Genomic DNA, 19,737 nt, shown 5'->3' with positions numbered 1-19,737 from the left:
GGTGGGCCCGGATTCATTTAGAGATGCACAAAACTGGGTGCAGTATAACTTCAACATATTAATACTCTAACCTCTTACGTTTGCATCCTCTTACTGTTTGTAGTGTTTCAGCTGATGCTTTTGCAATTTCCTGGGTGTACAATGTCATCTAAAATAGAAAAAGTTTTACTTCTTTTTTCAATCCTTATGCATCTCGTTTTTTCTTTTCCCCTTGTTTTTTCCCTCAACAATCCACCCATGTTGGTTAACACTCCACTGTGAAACAGTAATATTGATAATGGGCAATCTTATTTAGATCTTGTCTTTTATAGGCATGCCTCCCCCTGTCCCTGAGCGACCACCACCCTAGTCTCAGTTTCTGTGAGTTTGACTATTTTGGGGACCTCATATAAGTGGAATCACACAGTATTTGTCCTGTGTCTGGTTTACCTCACTCAGCATAATGTCCTCCAGGCTTATCCATGCTGTCACAAATGGCAGGATTTCCTTCCTTTTTGAAGGCTGAATAATATTCCACCGTAGGAACACATTTTGTTTATTCATTCATCCATCAGCGAACACTTAGACTGTTTCCATGTCTTGGTTATTATGAACAATGCTGCAGTGAACACGGGAGCACAAGTATCTCTCTGAGATGCAGAATGTAATTCTTTTGAGTATGTACCTGGAAGCAGGATTGCTGGCCCATATGAGTATAAAGTTTCAGTTATGCAAGATGAGTTACTTCTAGAGATCTACTGTATAGCATCGTGCTTGTAGTCAGCAACACTATATTATGCACTTAAAAGTTGTGAGAAGGTTAGATCTCATGTAAGTGTTTTTACTGTGTGCACACACACATACACATACACACAGTAAATTTTTGGAGGTGATGGATTTGTCTATTACCTTAATTGTGGTGATGGTTTCACAGGTGTTTATATATGTCAGACTCATCAAATTACGTACAGTTCTTTGTCAGCTATACTTCAATAAAGCTGTTCTTCAAAGAAAGAAAGATACTGGCTTTAGGGCTAGGAGAATCCATTTTCTTCATGTTAGTGAAATATTCCACGATTCCTGTATTACCAAGTGTTTTTTTCATCAAAAATCATTATTAATTTTTAATAAAAAGTTTTTCACCATATGAATTTTGCATTCAATCTAGCAAAACAGTGAATTCTACTAATAGATTATCTAATATTAAACCACCTTTCCATTTCTGGAATAAGCCCTGATTGGACAGGGTATATTTTAATTGTGTTGTTGGATTACGCATACTAGCATTTCATATTGGATATTTGCATCAGTATTTATAAGTGAGATTGGTCTTTGGCTTTAAGTTTGCCTTTATTTATTTCTGTACAATCTTTAGCAGATTTCGGCATAAATTTTATACTTGGCTCATGTAAAAATTTGGAAGTTTGCCATATTCTAGAATATTTTAAGTAAAGTTGGAATTAACAGCACTTTGAACTTTTGGCAGAATTCCCCCTCTAAACTATATCTGGTGCTTTTTTTGTGTGTTTAGATCTCTGTCAACTCTATTTCTTTTATGGAAATTGATCTGTTTAGTCTATCTCTCCCTGAGTCAGTTTTGTAAATTGTACTTTTCCTGGAAAAGTATTTATTTCATCCTGGCTATCAAATTAATTACATATAATTTTATGAAATGTTCTTATGATTTTTTAAAATTTGCTTTTACTCTTCTGAGAGGTACTTCTTCCTTATCATTGTGAATTTGCACTCTGTCCCCTTTTCCCCTGTTGGTTAGGTCAGCTGGTGGTTTTCCTTTGTTGATTTTTGTTTTTGGAGTTGAACCAGTTTTTTGATGATAGTTAGTACTACTTCTTAATTTCTCTATGTCTTTAATTTCTCCTTTTTTAATGTATTAATTCCTCCGTTCGATTTTGGTGTATTTTAGAGATGAGGAAACGCAGAGTGACCACACACTCCTTCTAGCTATTGTACCAGTCAGGGCTTTCATTTGCAAGCAACAGAAACTGATCCTGAAAAAATAGACACATAAAAATAAATAAACAAATGTCTTCTGTACAGCACAGGGAACTATATTCAATATCTTGTAATAACCTTTAATGAAAAAAGAATATGGCAATGAATATGTATATATGTATATGCATGACTGGGACGTTGTGCTGTACACCAGAGATTGACACATTGTAACTGACTACTGCAATTTAAAAAAAACAAACACAAACAAAAAAACCCAACAAAACAAAATAAAACAAAACATATTGGGTATCTCACAGAAATGTTGAGAGTGCTGGAACCAGCTTTGAGGTTAAACAGCCAGGAAAAAACACCCAAACCACAACTCAGAAGTAGTTCTGGTGAGAAATCTGTTGTCACTACTGCCTACCTGCTCCTCTCTTATGTCAAAGAGCGTGGATGACTGGCAGGCTGAGTGATGCCACTTATCTCTGGTGTTGTCAGGAGCCGACCTAAGAGTCTGTGAGCTGTGAACGAAACTGTCAAGTTTCTGCGACCTACACGAAATAGTAGGGAAAAGAAAGATGAAAGACAATTACTGAAATGTCACAGCAAAGCATAACATATGAATGGTTCCTCTGGTTCCTGATTCCTGTTTCCCTTTTGCTCAGCCAGTACCTTAGCCGATCAGGGTTCTTCACCTGGTGAGGTGACCTAAACCTTCATTGCAGAGAAGTCTGAGTCCTTGGTGGTCCTACCAGTGCGTTTTGGGAGTTGGGAGATTAGGGTACTCAGACTCATCTGAATGCCTTGAGATTCTCCAGTCTGGTTCTCAGGGTCCCAGCCTTTCTTAAGCATGCTCTTGATTCCACACGTGAGATCTGGTGGAATAATTTGGCAGTTTGTAGTGGTCTGAAACTCAGGTTAGTTCTGGGTGTTCACAGCCTGCGGATGTAAGATATAAGAGATTCTTTTAGCCCTGCCATAGAAAGGCGAGTGTTTCGACCATGCCTGTAGCCAAAACTTGGTCTTTGAGCTTGTCAGCCTTTTTCTTTAGACTCTCCAGCCCATTCCAAAGCACTTGGTGCCTCACAGCCTTCATTGCTGATCTGTAGTAGTGAACACTGACCTCCCTCTCTTCATGCCTCCCGCAAACCCTGACCTCCCATCAGTACGTCAGTGTGATCATTCAAGTGCTGTGGGGTCTGCAGGAGCAATCTGGAGGCCCCAGCTGTGAGGGAGACTAGGAAAGAAAGGGGATTGATGGGAGTGCAGCAGAAAAGGAATATGTGAGGATGATTTTAGAGTAATAACCAATGGGAGTTGTCAATTGCTTAATTAAAAGGTATGTGAGAGAGGGGGACGCTGAGAAGGTTGGCCAGTCACACCAGTTGCTGTGATTTGAAAGGATATTAATGGTATCCTCATTAAACACTGGCCACGTTTTCGACCCGTCATTTGTTATCCGGACACTTCCAGTGACAGGAAGCCAGTTATGTAACATGCTTCCCAAATAACCGTGTGACAGCTCGGACTGTGAGAATCCGGTCCTGCTGCTGTTGCCCCATCTCATCCTGGTCCACCTCAAGAGCCCGTTCATGCAGCCACCCCTGAGTTCCCTGCTCCAAACTGCCACCAGGACTGAGTCAAGTCCTCCGAACAGAGAATGTCTCGGGCAGAACAGAGGAGAGCCAGGCGATCCTGCCTCATTGGGATGCTGTGCTGCTGAGCGGGCAGCTGGAGACCCCATCAGCTCTGTTCTGGCAGCCGCATCACTGATGAGTCACACGGAGCTTCCTGTCAAGTGAACCCACTTTTCCTCTCTGCTCTCTCTTCTCTCATCTGTCCTTGTGCTGTAGAGGTTTTGTTTTGTGTTGGCCCAAAGCTGGACCTTACATTGATTACTGTTCAATTTCACCTTTTTCTTTGCAATCGGTCCTTTGTGCCAGTCTGTCAACATCTTTTTGGGCCCTGATTCTGTCATCTAGGGGACAGAGGGCCTTAGTTTGGGGGCCAACCCTCAAAGCCAGCACATTGAGGCTGGAGCATACTGAGTTTGAATCAGTAACTGGGGGGCAGACCACAGTCATTGGTATTGGGGTGTGTGTCCAGAGCTCAGCGTGGGACCTGGAGGGGAGGTAGGAGTTGAGATCGTGGGGTTGGGGGTGAGATGATCCAAAGAGAGTGTGATGAGGAAGAAGGAAAGGGACCTAAGACAGAACTTGGCAAAGGACAGCGAAGCGTTTTCTCTATTTGCAATGGAGAGCTGGTTGCATTGTCAGGACCCAGGGTGTGTTTTCCAGAGTTCTGCTCATGGCTATTTAAGTGACTGAGGCTAGAGTGCTCTGGGTAGAAGACCAGAAAGAACCCCCCTTTCCCCACTTAAGACCTTCTCCACAGTTCTTTCTCTGAATATAAGTAGCCACTTGTTCAGAACCTGCAGAGAGAGTGGAGAAATACACACCACAGAGAAGCAAAAGGAAACCAGCTCTTTCTCAGTTGGCCGCTGGCAGCTTTCACCACCATAGTGTCTCTGCATCCACTCGCCTCTAGATCATCACAGTCACCACTCAAATCTGGTTTTATTTTCTGAGACATTAATATGAGGAATCCATCACCAATCTCAGTAGGACACATGGCCTGCAGAGGTGGTATTCCTGTACTTCCGTAAGGAAGACAGTCCTATCTGGTTGTCTTTTTGTGCCTTAATACCTGCAGCCCCTATTTGAGGGACTGCTCTCAGCCTACTAGAGACCCTTTTCTTTGTACTTTAGAGATCTAGGAGTTTCTGGAAATTGGCACCCCATACCCCTTATACAGGAAAGGCAGCAGTGGGGACTCATGGAGGCTCTTGGGGGCTATCACACGGCCATTGGCTTTTCTTCTGAGCGATCACTCTGGCAGCTGGATTGAGAACAGACTGTAGGGACGAGGACAGAATCAGGGAGAGCAGGGGAGAGATGACAGGGGAGGGGGGCAGGGGAGGGGTATATTCCGAAGGTAGAACCAGCAGGGTTTTCGGATGGATTGGTTTTTCGACGATGGAGGTGTCATATAGTGTGGAGGGAACAGATTTAGCCTTTTGATGGCTCTTTAGTTTCTTTCTGATTTTTACCCATTAAAAATAATGACATTAGCATCGTTGTGTACATGGTGGAAAATTTTGGCCAATCTGATGGGCAAAGATATCATAGTTTTACTCAGCAATTTCTAGATATATGATTTGGGGCCATTGGTTTCTTCCATGAAATGCTTCTTTCTTTCGCATTTTTCCTATGAGGTCATTTATATTTATCTAAGTGTTTTCATAGAAGCTCTTTCTGGACTTGGTTTCTTAAATTGTAGCTCCCTACAAGTTCATTATTTCAACTTTGCTCAAAGAGTCTCTCACCACGGAGATTTTTGAATGTTTGGTAAGCAAATCTGTACATCAGTTCCTTTATAGTTTCTCATTTGTTTGGTATCTCGCAGTATATTCGTGTAACAATTAACCATCAAAGATGAAAAGCAAATGAAATGGAGAAAAATCTGTTTTATAATGTTGGCGTGGGGCAGGCCTCCCAACTTGTGTTATGCTGGGGTAGCGCTGAAGGGACAGCAGGGGTCGCAGTGGGTGTCCTTCTTGGGGTGGAGCACCCCTCCTGGTCCTGGTCCGTCCCCCGCCCCTTGCACTGGGAGTGCAGGGGCCACGGCCTGCAGTGAGTGTCATCAAAGTTGGGGCTCCTTCCCTTGCAGGTTGGTGCCTGAAAGTGCCTGAAAATGCGGTAGCTTCCTGCCAAGTAGTGCCTGTCAAGTGTGTGGGTAAAAGCCTTCCTCTTCACTGCCCAGGCCGGGCCTGCCCCTTCCATCCATGACGCTGCAGCTGCAGGGCTTAGCAAAGCCTTCTGCTAGAGACCTTCTATTTGGGTAGCTCAACTTCTCTTGCCTTCTTTCCACATAAGAAGTTGGCCTGGCTTTATCTCCACTTGCCAGCATGGTCCCGACGGGCTGCTGTGCTGTCCCCTCCCAGGCCTCCTTTTCTGTAATTGTTTCGGTTCATCACCACCAGTTCCTATTTCACAAGAAGCAAGGCTGTTACATTGTGGCTTTCAGCGCTGACAAGAAGTCAGTGGTTTGGGGTCTTTGGCTGTGAGTGTGGTGTAACTCGAAATTAAACTGAAGTTTGAGTTGTAATTGCACCCCACCCAAATTTTCACACCAAGTGAGAATTCTAACATTGCCTGGCCCAAAAGCAGTACACACTTCAAAGCCTTAGACCCGAAAATGTGATTCTGATCAATGTAAATATGAAAGAAATGAAAAGCATTGTCAGAGAATTTCCTCCAAGACCAACGCCAGACTCAGAATGTTTCTATCTTTGAGATCTTTGGAACTTTAGAGACCAGATGACTCTCATACTCTTTAAACTATTTAGGCACAAAAAAAGATGCAAACTTTTTCAATAATCCTGATACCCAATTCATAAGAAGATCACAGTACAACAAATAAACCTGTAGGCCAATCTCAGTACAACAAATAAACCTGTAGGCCAATCTCAGTACAACAAATAAACCTGTAGGCCAATCTCAGTACAACAAATAAAACTGTAGGCCAATCTCAGTACAACAAATAAACCTGTAGACCAATCTCAGTACAACAAATAAACCTGTAGGCCAATCTCAGTACAACAAATAAACCTGTAGACCAATCTCAGTACAACAAATAAAACGACAGCTCAGTCTCAATACAACAAATAAAACTCTATATCCATCTCACTTAATGGAGATATGAGAAACTAATTCCAGATGTGTTGTATTTAAATAGAAGAAAATGAAATGTAATTTCTGGAAGAGAATGTTATCGAATCTCTGTCTGATCTTGGGGTTGGGAAACCTTTCTAAACATGAAAGCAGACCAAAAAGTGTAAAGGAAAAGACAGATTATTGCTGTATGAAAAGAAAACATTTTGGCTCATTCATTTATCCATTCATTCAGTCCTTCAACAAATATTTAGTGAGCATCCTGTATATGCCAAGCACGACTTTAGGCATTGGTGTTTCAAAAAACAATATTAATCTTAGAAGGCAAATGACAAATATGAAAATTTTTGCCTCATATGCAGCAAAGAGTTCATATCCTTTAGCTCTATCTCAATCATGAGAAAAAGAGCAACATGCCAATTGAAAAATGGGCAAAATATATGAACAGAAGTTTACAGAATAAGATCTGCAAAGGCCCCCCTGTTAGACCTTGGGCAAACACAGATGTAAACAGCAGGCTTTTGTGACTTCAGACTTTCTCAGAGAAAGAAAGCGACATATTCCTGAGTACATGTTTATATAATTCCCCTCCGTGAAACTCATCAAAAAGAATGAAAACAATCCCAAATAGGGCAGGGAAATCCAAGCAAGCCATGGAAAGACCTCACCTCCGCCCTGGAAGGGCGGTGTCTGAAGGGTTCCAGTGAAGGCTCCTCCACTCGGAAACAAGGGACAATGAGGAGAGCAGGAGGGGGGGTTGAGGCAAGAGTGGGGTGCAGACTAGAAAAGCATCTTAGGATGATGGTCTGCGTGCCCCAAGGCCTGCCTGACTCTAGTGCTGCATAGAAGCTGAGCCTCATTAGTGTCGGTGCTGGCCCTGGACCAGGGCTCATCAATTCACTCAACCAATGCGTCTGCATCCTGATTCGCACATGGGTTCCTGGGATGCAGACATACATTCAGCTCAGCAGGGAGGAGGCCAAGGGAATTTGCCTTGAACTATAAACAATAAAGGGTTCTTCCTTCTGACAGACACATGCGCTTTGAGCCAGTAATGAAACCAAGTTGACATGGAGGCCGTTCTCTTCCACTCCAGGTACTTGCAGCTAAGTCTGCAGGCAGGTGCCCTCTGGGATCTGAGCTTCTCTGCTGCTGAGACAGGAGCTTAAATAAACACTGATGTCCTGTGGTCTCTTGGGCAGAGTGGCTTCTATTGATTCAGAGTCTCGTGCTGGCCAGAGGCTGGGAGGCGGTTTTAGCAACTTCCTCCAACCAGAACAGCGCTGGGAGCGGGGACCCCTCCTCCTGCCCGCCATCCTCACCTCCTTCCCTCCCGCCCTCTGGCCCCAGCTCACATGCAGAGACATCTGTACTTTGGGGCAATGAATAGATGGCAGGGTTTTCTTTGTACTTTCTGCTGTAGTGCCACATTTTTAGAAAGCCTTTCCAGAGGCCAGTGTTGGGTAAATGTCCACCTCTGTTTTTTCAGTGCTGTTATAATTTCCTTACTTCAATATAAGACTTCAGTTCTGGCGGAATTTATTTTGATTATATGTGCAATGAGATAGACCCTTATTTCATCAAGGTTGCCTGTGCCCTCTCGGCGCCAGGCACTACTGGGACACCAGAAGGCTTTCCCTCAGTATTAAACCTCAGCTATCTTATATCTAATCATGCAAGAGACTAGGTTTTCCAAATGCTTTCCAAAGTCGTGTCTTTCAGGAAAAAGAGCAGGAAGACCTCTTGCTGGACAGTGAGCTCGTGCACTTTCTCCTTTTCTAGACCTTTTATCCTCAGCTTGGGAACCCAAATACACACCCTCCTTACTTCCTCTGGGGATGTTCTGAGCCCCTGGACCTGCATGTCTGTAGTCAGTGGACTGCAGCCGATGATCTCGCTGTGGCAGGTGGTTAAGATCCGGGGTCCTCGAGTCGACGATGCGAGTTCCACCCAGTGTGCTTCTCTGTGCCTCAGTTCCCTCACATGTATACAGTGGTATAAAGGGTATGGACCCCACAGGATCCATGTGCAGGTTAAATGACTTAATGTAATCCATCCAAGGCACTTAGAACTGTTCCTGGGACATGGAATTATTATTATATCCAATATTCTTGTCATAGTGACCTGTGACCCTTACCTATGGGTATACATATGGAGGGACCGGGGCTCTGTCAGGGCATCCTGTTGCTTTCCCGTTGTTGACGGAGACAGTCCTGGGAGCCCTCCCCACTGTGTTCACGGGTATGAGGCTGAGATTATTTTCATGTTTTTGTAGTAAAATATACATAATAGAATCTTGAGCACTTTAATCAGCGGTATTAGGTTTCACAAATCTGGGCCACACATTCTTCATCAGGACTTTCTGCCTCTGTTGACAAGCCATGGAAGCGGTTCCTGTGGGCCAGGCCATGTCCAGGACAATGACAGGAAGTTATTCCACACCTGGGACAAGTCCCAGCTCGATCTGGTAGCCAGCAGAAGGTTACAGGCCATCAAGCTGAAGGGTCACCTGCTCCTGGAAATTCTCGACGCACTGCCCTGGTGTCCCAGGGCTTTCATGGTCCCCCTTGGCAAGGAAGTAGAAGGCGCGGAGAAAATAGGACATTCACCAGAATTTCGTTTCTTCAGGGATGTTCACCTTTCCCGACACATCACCACACCCCAAACTTCTGGAGTGTTTTCAAGGTGAAACCCCAGGAAGAAGATGGGAGCTGGGCATCGATGAAGTTACCGAAAATCTCCAAGTTGTTACCAAATGCTTTCTCTCATCTCATGTTCTGGGACCACATCCAAGATTCCTGGGGGCCTTAAACCTGGCAGTCAGGGATTGAGTCGTTAGGTTTTGTAAACACTAAATAACATGTACGGAGTATATGTCAACAGCAACGCGACAGCCAGAAAAACAAGATGAGGGAGACCTGTTCTAGTCAGAAGGACAGAAAGATGTGAAAGGAAATGAAAAGTCCATAAATCAGACAAGAGCCAACCTTCTTCCTCTTTCCTTTCTTCCCCCGGTGTCTTCTGGACTCCAGAGAAGAATGTTTTTTAGGCAAAGGGACAGAAATGTTCCACTCCAGAGCAAAATGAGGGGAAACTGCTTTGACAGTTCTGCATCCTAGAACCATCTTTGCTGAACATGCTCTGACATGTGACTGTGAGGATACTAAGCTCTGTCACTGGGTTTCCACCCAGACCCTCCCAGTGAACTGCAGGACTAGCAGGAGCAGCCAGCTCAGAAACCTGCCTGGTAAAGGGTTAAGATATGGTACTAGGTCACCAAGCAGGTTGAAGGGCACAATCACACTTCCTCCTGTGGTTCTGTTTTCTTTCTTCTTTACTTTTAACTGATTTTTTTAAAAATTGAAGTATAGTCAGTTACAATATGTCAGTTTCTGATGTACAGCATAATTTTAACTGTTTTTTTTTAAAAAAAGTTTGTTTATTTGTTTTCGGGGAAGGTAATTAGGTTTATTTATTTTAATTTATTTTATTTTTATATGTACATTTATTTACTTATTTATTTACTCATTTATTTATTTATTTTAACTTTTTTTTTATTGAGTTATAGTCATTTTGCAATGTTGTGTCAGATTCCAGTGTAGAGCACAATTTTTCAGTTACACATGAACATACATATATTCATTGTCACATTTTTTTCGCTGTGAGCTACCACAAGATCTTGTATATATTTCCCTATTTATTTTTTAAATTATGTTTTTGATGGAAGGACTGGGGATTGAACCCAGGACCCCAGTGCATGCTAGGCCCATGCTCTACCACTGAGCTATACCCTCCCCCTACTTTCAACTGATCTTATTAATTCAAGTTCTTAAATTAAACAGTGTTCTTGAACCGTGAAAGGGAAGCCATGAAGAAGACACTTCTTTTTCTGGAAAATTAACTGCCTTGACTGCTTCAGAGGATTATAAATACAAGTTGAGAAAGCATCAGTGAAGCTCACTGTGCTTGTTCCATTTGGGGGACTCTAAGCACTTGATAACATTGTGCAATAATCGTACGTGCCCAGTCATGAACCAGAGCCTCCGGTTCGGCTTAGACCCCTCCCTCTCCCTCCATGTCTCCCTCTCGAGCTTCATCATCTGTCACTCCAACCTTCCTGGCAGTCACAAGTTCGTCCAGGTGGTACATTTCATCACAGTGCTTGGCCCATGAGACCGTTGTGAGCATTGTAAGAGCAGGGCCTGGGTAGCACTCATCTCTGTATCCCCCGCACACATCCCATTCGATAAAGGTCTTTTCACTGCAGCATTGAGTGCATTTATATTTAATGTAACTATTGACGCATTTGTATTGAAACCAAGCATCTCACTTTGCACTTTTGGTTGGCCCCGCCTCTTCTAGGTTTCCTCCTCTTTACTTTCTTGACTTCTTTTGGATTGTTCATCTTTTTGTAAACTTACTTAGAAATTTAATTAGATCCCCAGGAGGTTGGAAAGAAATAAGAGCTACTGTGCATTTCACCTGCTGTATGTGCGTGCGTGCGTGTGTGTGTGTTTGTGTGTGTTTGTGTGTGTGTGTGTATGTGCAATTTCATCACGTGTGTAGATTCATGTGACCACCACTGCAATCAGTATACCGAGCTGTTCCAGCACACGGGTTACTCTTGGTAACCCCTTACAGCCACTGCAGTCAGTCACATGGTCCACAGTAGTGCACTGTTCCCGATGCCGGAAGTATTTCAGGGACCAAGACAGGTGATGTTCCTGTTGTCACCCAGCCTATGGGCTAGATCGCCACAGGCTGAAGCGCCAGGAGAGCTAGAGGCCAGCTGGTGTTCGCTGGCTGTGTCTTTGTTCTGCGGTAACTTCAGCTGCCCCTCAGACTAGGTCCACTTGCGACTCTGCACCTCCGTTTACCTGTCAGAGGGAGCGGTCGGACACAATTGGAAGGCTTTTCACACCAGATCCAGGCCTCACTGTCCGTAGATTCTTAGCAACCAACGGCAGGTTGCCGACCCATCCTGTGCACATGCGAAGGAAATGATTTCATAGCTTTGAGATTTCACTAGTGCAGAGGGGGCAGGGGGCCAATTCTGCTGAAACAAAGGGACAGTGAGCACTCTTGCCAGAAAAGCAGTTCAAATCAGAGGTGTCTCTTTACAAGCCTCAGAGACACTCAGGATGTTTCTCAGCTCATGTCAGTGTCTTTTGACCGTGGATACAAGCCAGATGGGCTACTTCAGTTTTATGGGAGTGAATTCTGGAGGCTGAGAAGTGAAGCTTGCTCTAACCCAGCCAGGTTTATTTTCTTGTGCAAATGGAACTGAGTGCAGGAATAAAGTGCTCAAACTTCTAACCTTTGTCCCTTGTAGTCTTCAGCCTTGAAAGCCTGTTTTATTAACCGACTGAAGCGCCTAACTTCCAGCTGAGAGACTGCTTCTATCTGGCTCACTGTCCCAGCCCCAGTCCCAGCACATAAATGCGTGGCGAGTCCATCCGGGTGATGAGGTTTGTTATGAGCCCATACAGCTAGTCATGTTTTTGAAGAGGAGTGCTTAGTGAGCAGCCGTCCTGGGCCAGGCACCAGGGAATGAAGCAGAGATCGAGGCAGACGAGGACTCCGCTGACACGAGAAAGAAAAGCCCTAGGTACTGAAAGTGGTGCATAGGGCACTAAGACAGGGTGAGAGGTGGAGAGGGACTGTACGGTTGATTAGTGGTGGAGAGGGACTGTAGGGTCGGCCACCTTCGTGTGGATGATCAGTGGTCTCTCTGAGGAGGTGACAGTTATCTCAGTGACAGGAAGCTGAGATCTGAATGACAGCTGTGCAGATATCTGGTGAAAGAAGGAACAAGTAGGGCAAAGGCCCCGAGATGGAAATGAGATACATGTTCAGGAAAAGCAAAAAGAACAAGAGGAAAAAAAAAGAACAAGCAAGTACAGTCAACAGAACTTGCAAGGATCACTCTCCAAATACCAAAGAGTTGGGTTTAGAAAATGGATAGATGGCCATACTGTTTCCTGAGGTCCTGGAAGGCTGCAAGAGGAGTAGGTTTGAGGCATGTGCAGTGAGGAGCTTGGTTTGGGGCACGTTAAGTTTGAGAGACCTCTTAGATGTGTAAAAGTAGAGATGCCAGATTGTTGGTTACATGGATCTGAAGTTCCCGGGAAAGATCTGGGCTGGAAACATAATTGTGTAAATCAGCATCAAATGGATGGTAATTAAGAGAAATCATACCAGATGAAGGCACGCAGGGAGAGTGGGTAGTTCAATATGGGAGGACAGCCCAGAATAGTGTGTGTGAATGTGTGCGTGTGTACACGTCACATTTCTGATGAGAGAAGGTCCGTGAGTTTCATCGTGTTCTCTAAGGGGTTCACAACCATGAACGGTTAGGAGTTCACAGTGGTTCTGAGATAGACGTCTTCCATTTGTTTTTGATGATACACCTGCTTAGAGATGTTTCATGAAACTGCCTTTGATCTCTGTCTACCCTGAGGCTCCAGGTAGATTTTGTGTCCACACTGCCTCTTGACTTCTACCCTCTTGACATGCCTGATCAACTTCTTCCTTTCCCCTCATCCTTGGCGAGTTACCTTTACAAAGGGGGCTGCCTCTGTGCATCACAATCTGTAGAGATGCTTGTTACAAATGCACATTCCTGGGCCCCAAGCCAGGCCTGCTGAATGAGGCTTACTGGAGGTGAGGCCCAGAAATGCACACTTTCAGCAGCTTCGTGGGTCTTCTATTCATCGCCCACCCCTACACTGTTCCTTGCTGTGCTTCAGGCTCACAGACCACTTCTCCAGTGTCTAATGTGTTGTTCTGACTGTCCAGTGAATTCTTCATTTCACATATGCTATTTTTACCTCCACAAGTTCCATTTTGTTCTGTATAGATCTTCCATTTCTCTCTTCACCATGTACACGTTTTTCTGTAGATGTCCGACATTATAATGACTGTTTAAAGAAATATTCTCTGCTTCTTATGTCACCTCTGTCATTTTTAGGTCTCTGTCTATGGACTGATTTTTCTCCTGATTATGAGCCACATTTTCCCACTTCTCTGCATTTCTAGTAATTTGGGGGGGCATGCTTTACATCAGAAATATTATATTGTTGAGTGGCTGGATTTTGTTGTCTTCCTTTAAAGAGTGTTGAATTTTGCTTTGGCAAGCAGTTCAAGACCTTGAAGTTCAGCGTGACCACTACAGGGCTTCTTAAAGCTTTCTGAAAGCTAGTTTGGCCTACTCCTAACTAAGGTGTGGCCTTTCTGTAGTCTCTGCTGAATGGTCCAGGTTTCTCCACTGTAGGCGGTCAGAACTCAAACATCTCCCAGCCCCGTGTGCGCTCTGTTGCTTACTCAGTGTGTGTGTGTCCAGTGGTTGTTTCTGGATTTGCCTCACGGGGCTTCACCCCACTCACATGCATGTTAGTGTTCAGCCAGAGTCTCAGCAGGAAATCCCTATGGAGATTTCTGGAGCCCTTTCTGTACAGAGCACCCCCCTCTTCAGTGCTTTTCCCTGCAGATTTCAACCACCTCAACCACTTAGAATTCTGATCTGTCTTCTCAGCTCTGCCAGATTGCTGTGTGGGCGGGGGTTCCTTCTAGACGTGTCTTCTCCCTGTGTCTTCTCATTGTCTTTCCTCGGTGTGTGTCTGTGTCTCCAAATTTTTCCTGTTGATCAGGGCACCGGTCACCTTGGATTAGGGCCCACTTTCATGACATCATTTTAACTTGGTAAAGACTCTGTCTCCAAATACAGTCACACTCTGAGGTCTTGAGGGTGAGGACTTCAGCATATGAATTTGGGGGCAGGGACAGAATTCAACCCATAACAGGGAAACTCAGATTCAAGTACTAAGGTGGTAGCACTTTCCTCAGCCTTTACACAGAGCTGCCTCACCCTCACAAGCACTTGGACCTTTGTTTAACCTGGTGGGTGACTATCAGGAAACCACCTGGCAGGTGTTTGTAAACTGTGGAATCGGCGCGTGCCTTTGCTCAGAAGGAGGAGATGCACTTATTCCTCTAACAATTCCATCCAAGCGAACAGGCCAAGGATCTAGACACATCTTCCTAGAGGAGTTCGGTTTGAGCCTCCTGCGTGTTCAAGAGACGAGCACAAACACTTTTCCACAAGGTTACAGGATGTTGCACGGTTTTGCTGCTGGAGGTGGTACTGCCGGGGTGGCAGTGCGTCACCCTGGTGGCTGTGGCAGGAAAGGCTGATGGGAAACCAATCTTCTTTTGATGGTCAGAGCTAGAGAAGCCCTCGGAGCCCATCCGTGTCGGGGGGGCAGGGGGAGCGCTTTCTTCTTATTATTTATCTGTTGAAGAGCCTTGGCCTTTGTCCAGAGAACTTCCCACCATCTGGCTTTGTTTCTCTGCCTAAGTTATCAACTGCGGATGCTGACTGCCAGGACCTCCTCATTCACTGGGGAGAGCAAATGGTGATGCTCTAATGCCATCCTTCATCTTCCTTCATCAGGCAGAATACCTTTATAAAAAGGTGTCTCCCTTCATATGCCCACTGGGACAGCTTAACTAGGAAAGGCAGGGTCAAATAATGAAGTGGTTTCCTGGCATCCTCTGAGGATGACAGATTCTTTTTTTCATTTTTAATATCACGATGAACTCATGGGTTTAAACATATTTGATGGATTTCGAGCCACTGTAATTATTATACTGATTCAAACTCAAATTCTCCTGTCTTCAGCCACTGGGAGCTGTTTCACTGGGAAGAGCTGTTGCACTGGCTGATTGCTTTCAAGAGTCTTTGTCACATGTCTCTCACTTCCAGAAGCCCAGAAGCCTGGTTCCACCTACTTAGCAAAGCGCTCCAAGAAGTACCTCCCCTTACACGGGCCTCTCAGCCATCACGTCCCCCTGGAGGAGGCCTTCCATGGATTCCCCTGCCATTCATTCAACAACATCCTAATATGCTGGACACCGTGCAGACACTGGGGAAGCGGAGATGAACCAGCCACAGGCCCGGCCACGCACAGTCTGGCGGGCAGCAGGGGAAGCGGGCAGATGGACACAGAGACGCAAGATGAGTGCTGTGACACTCTGGGAATCCACAGGCAGGGACTTCTTGGAGCGCTCTGCTAAGTAGGTGGAACCAGCCTTCTGAGCTCCGTTAGGGCCCGACTCTAACTCCCTTGTCCAGCTCCTTGTCCCCCCCAACACTGTTATTAAAGGCTAAGAAATCTGTTTCTGTGGAACTAAGAGGAGTTCACTTGAAACTTGTTTCAGCACCCAGTTTGACTTCCTCTTTCAGAATCATTTTTGGGAAGTACAACAACTTCCTGTTCACATTTCCCTGCCAGAGTGGCCTTGGGAAAGTTTGGGGTGCCCCAGGCTCCGCAGAGCGTATGAACATGCTGTTATTTCTCCCATCTGAAAAACAAGGTCTTAATCACACGGCTTTGTCCCTCTTCCAAGTGGCCACGTCTCTCCTCATGGCTTTATGCAGTCGCTAAAGGCAGAACCCAGCCCAGGCTCGCCTGCCTGGCACTGTTCTTCTTCCCTGTCCCAGCCCAGCATGGAGCCACCACCTCCCTCTTATTCTGAGCCGTGTTGCAGGTCATCAGTGACAAGTGGCCTTCCCATCTTCAGAGATTTGTCAGATTTCTCTGCTGCCTCAGATCTCATGCTCCCTGGGCAGGGAGGGCGCTGAGAACACTCCAAGAGGTGGCTTTTCCTTTGCCCCTGGCCTCCTGGGGAAAGCTGATGGGCTTATAAATGTGTCAGGTGTAGATGAAGCTAAAAAGATACGCAAGAATTCCCATCTAGTGGTCACCAAGCCTCCTAGTGGAACCCCGCACTTCCTGCTGTCACACAGGCCACTGGCCGGGAGAGCAAACCTCAGAGCTATAAATCTCTCCACTTGCATTCACCAACTGCACCATGGAGCATCTCTGATGGAAGAAAGCCCTGCGGCTGGCCCGGCAGCGGGGCCTCCTTGTCTGAGCGTCTGAACATAAGGAGAGAGGGACTCGAGGTGGGGCCTCCTTCCTCCTTTCTGCTTTGCAAGGAAATTTACAGAAACTGTTCTCAATTGCAAATACCGCTTTCCTGAGGCCTCATACCCAAGGCCTGATGGTCTTACTTCGGGACTTGGCTCTTTTCAAGATTCATGCAGCACTAAGGGAAGTTCCTTCCAATTGTTACTGTTTCTCAGCAGGGGACCGATAGCTTTTGGCCAGATAGTTCCTGCCACCCCCAACCCTTCAGCTTCTAGGACAAAGAAAACACTGTATTTTCAGGTGCCCCTAGGGCACCTCAAGTCCTTGCTGAGAAACACTGGCTTCCATCATTCCATCCCAATTCTCTGAACCTCAAAGTCATACATCAGATGGATGCGAAAACAGTTAACCTTTCCCAGAGGGGATAGTGTTGGAGATTAAATAGGTTATGGGACAGCACTTCAAAAACAGTGTCTCACATAGGAAGTGTAACCAGCCACATTACTTAATTGTCTCAGAAATCTACTTGTGTTTTACTCACCATTGGGGGCCTTATAGAAAAGACAGTCATATCGACCTCAGATAATGCTAATCTTCTCTCCTCTCCAAGGGATGTGATTTTTCTTTTGTGTTGAGCAATTCTCTACAGGGTAAATAACAATGTTGGGTGGCACTGACCACAGCAGGCACTTGTGATTAGCATCTGATTTTAATGTATGATATTGGCTTTGGGATTGAGACAATGGTAAGAAAGCTTCCTTCTTGTTCTTTTTTTGGTGGTGGTGGGGGTGTAATCAGGTTTTTGTTTCTTATTTTTTTATTAACAGAGGGACTGAGGATTGAACCCAGGACCTCGTGAATGCTAAGCACAGCCTCTACCACTGAGCTACACCCTCCCTCTTGCTCTTCATCGTTAAGATTTTTTTAAAAGCATCGGTATACTTAAATTTGGATTACATGCCTTTGCGGCATCAATTGTGAGAATCGTATAATATTCGTCAACCTGTGGGGTGCATCCCCAAGCATGACCGATCCTTCAGCTCATCCAAGGAAGCCAACCTGCAGGGGATGCGCTCGGCCTTTCACGCAAAGCTGGCCGGGCTTGGGGTTTCACAGGGGTGGGCGTACTTCTTTTCTGCCCCTCGTCGCGAAAGGGGCTCTCGGCGGGGTCTGAGAAGCGCCCGCACCGCGCGCAGTAACGCTTGTTGGGCTGCCCCGCAGGCCTGGCGCCGGCGCTGGTTCGTGCTGCGGCGCGGCCGCATGAGCGGCGACCCCGACGTGCTGGAGTACTACCGCCACCGGCGCTCCGGCCGCCCGCTGCGCGCCATCGACCTGCGCGAGTGCGCCGTGCGCGCGCCCGCCGGCCCGGGCTGCGTGCGCAAGGAGTTCCGCGACCGCTTCGTGTTCGTGGTCCAGACCGCCGCTCGGGCGTTCTACCTGGTGGCCAAGACGGAGGAGGAAATGCAGCTGTGGGTGCGGAGCATCAGCCAGGTCTGCAACCTCGGCCACGTGGAGGACCGTGCAGGTGAGAACGAGGCTTGGGCGAATTTATTTTATTTTATTTATTTTTTGGTTTTTGTTTGTTTTTTGTTTGAAGGGGGGGTACTGAGGTTTGTTTGTTTGTTTGTTTGTACTTACTTTAATGGAGGCCCTGGAGATTGAACCCAGGACCTCATGCATGCATGCTAAGAACGCACTCTACCATGGAGCTACACCCTCCCCCTGGGCTAATTCATATCAGACCTGTTCCCACCGAGTATCATGCCAGGCTTCAGATCTGAGCGTGACAGGGGACTTCGACGGCTTCAAAGACACCTGCTCTCACCACCACAGACAATGCATACACTGAAAGTAAAACATGGCAGAGGATATCCTGGAGGGCTCCGATTTTTCTAGAAATATGAAATATCGCCACCTTTAAAAAATTCTTGGAAGTCCAGTTTTTCTGTTGCCTGTTGGATTGTTCAGTAGTAGAGGGGAGATAGACAGAACTCGGCTACTTATCATACGCAGGGAAGAATTCCTTGTATCTCCAAATGGCTCAAGGTCTCTGCGATGAAAATTAGCCCCAAGTTTGCTCTGAGCCATTTGTGGGAGCAGATGACCCACAAGGCTCTTTTTTTCTCTTTCTCTCTCTTACAACCCCACGCCCACCCCCACATGCCACCGCCGCGCGCGCGCGCGCGCGCGCGGGGACACACACACACACACACACGCACACACACACACACACACACTGTCGTTTCTATGTAATATACTCAGCATAAAACACTTAGGGGTATGATTAACTCACCTTCACGGACTTTGTTGCTGAGCCCCTGGCACCGTGCTCTGACCCTCAAACAATGAAACTTTGAATCTGGTTACTTTTAGCCTCTTCGTCCAGCAGACAGAACCTCACCCCTATGTCCCACATTGCTGAATGCTTCTTATCTGCTGCGGAAGTATCCGCATCCTGACGCTAGGTGGCGACGAAGAGCCAGTGTTGCATCTCCCTCTAGGGTGTGCCCCCTGCCCACAAAGTCCTTTTCTTCTCACAAACCAGGGAAGTTTAGTAAGTGAAGCTACTCAGTCACACTGAGGAGCTTTGAGAGCCCTCAAATAAAGGGAAATGGAATGATGGCAAGTGCTTTATTCTTACTACAGCAGATACCGCTTGCTCGCAAGGTTGCAATGAATCCAACACCATGCAAACAAAGCAGAGCCCCCTGACCAAGTCCTCCAGCCCCAACTAGATACAAATTTAGGTGTCATGTGTGTCCTCGGTCAAGTTCTTCATCTGGGAGTCATCCTAAAACATAGGTATGTAATATGTTTCCCAATATCCAGAGAGGAACAGAAATGAGTAAGGCGCCAGGCAGAAAACAGAAAGCTGTGGCATGAAGTTGCAGGAAGCTACAAACCCCCCATGACCTCTTTCATTCCCTGGAGCCCGCCTTAGTTTTTCGGAGGATGTGGGTGCTGAGTCCTCTTCAGCTGAGAACCACGCCTGCAGAGCTTTCTTGTGGCTTTTCACAGATACATTTGGTTCTGTCTCCAGCAACCATAGGTCGTCAGCACATTGTGGCCAGGAGCTCAGTTAGCGGATGAGCGCGTCTTATCCTCAGACCAGGAAACTTGGAGCAGGTGGGGAACTT

General features: G+C 46.0%; 1 protein-coding gene across 4 annotated transcripts in view; it reads left to right on the top strand.

Annotated features, from left to right (window-relative positions):
• The window catches only part of GAB3 (GRB2 associated binding protein 3), a 70,356-nt gene that overhangs the window by 14,150 nt on the left and 36,469 nt on the right, over positions 1-19,737 (top strand). For 2 of the 4 annotated variants that reach the window (XR_012504536.1, XM_010967102.3), the window contains exon 1: positions 8,740-18,125. Coding sequence is in view for 3 of the 4 variants with exons in the window: in XM_010967102.3 (XP_010965404.3) it covers positions 17,669-18,125 (457 nt within the window). In the remaining variant the exon portion in view is untranslated. Of the gene's footprint in view, positions 1-8,739; positions 18,126-19,737 lie in introns of those variants that run through there. The other 2 variants (XM_074358896.1, XM_074358897.1) reach the window with 2 other exon arrangements.

Source organism: Camelus bactrianus, chromosome X (genome assembly GCF_048773025.1).
Source record: "Camelus bactrianus isolate YW-2024 breed Bactrian camel chromosome X, ASM4877302v1, whole genome shotgun sequence".
Lineage (NCBI taxonomy): Eukaryota > Metazoa > Chordata > Mammalia > Artiodactyla > Camelidae > Camelus > Camelus bactrianus.
This window is presented reverse-complemented; position numbering and strand designations above follow the sequence as displayed.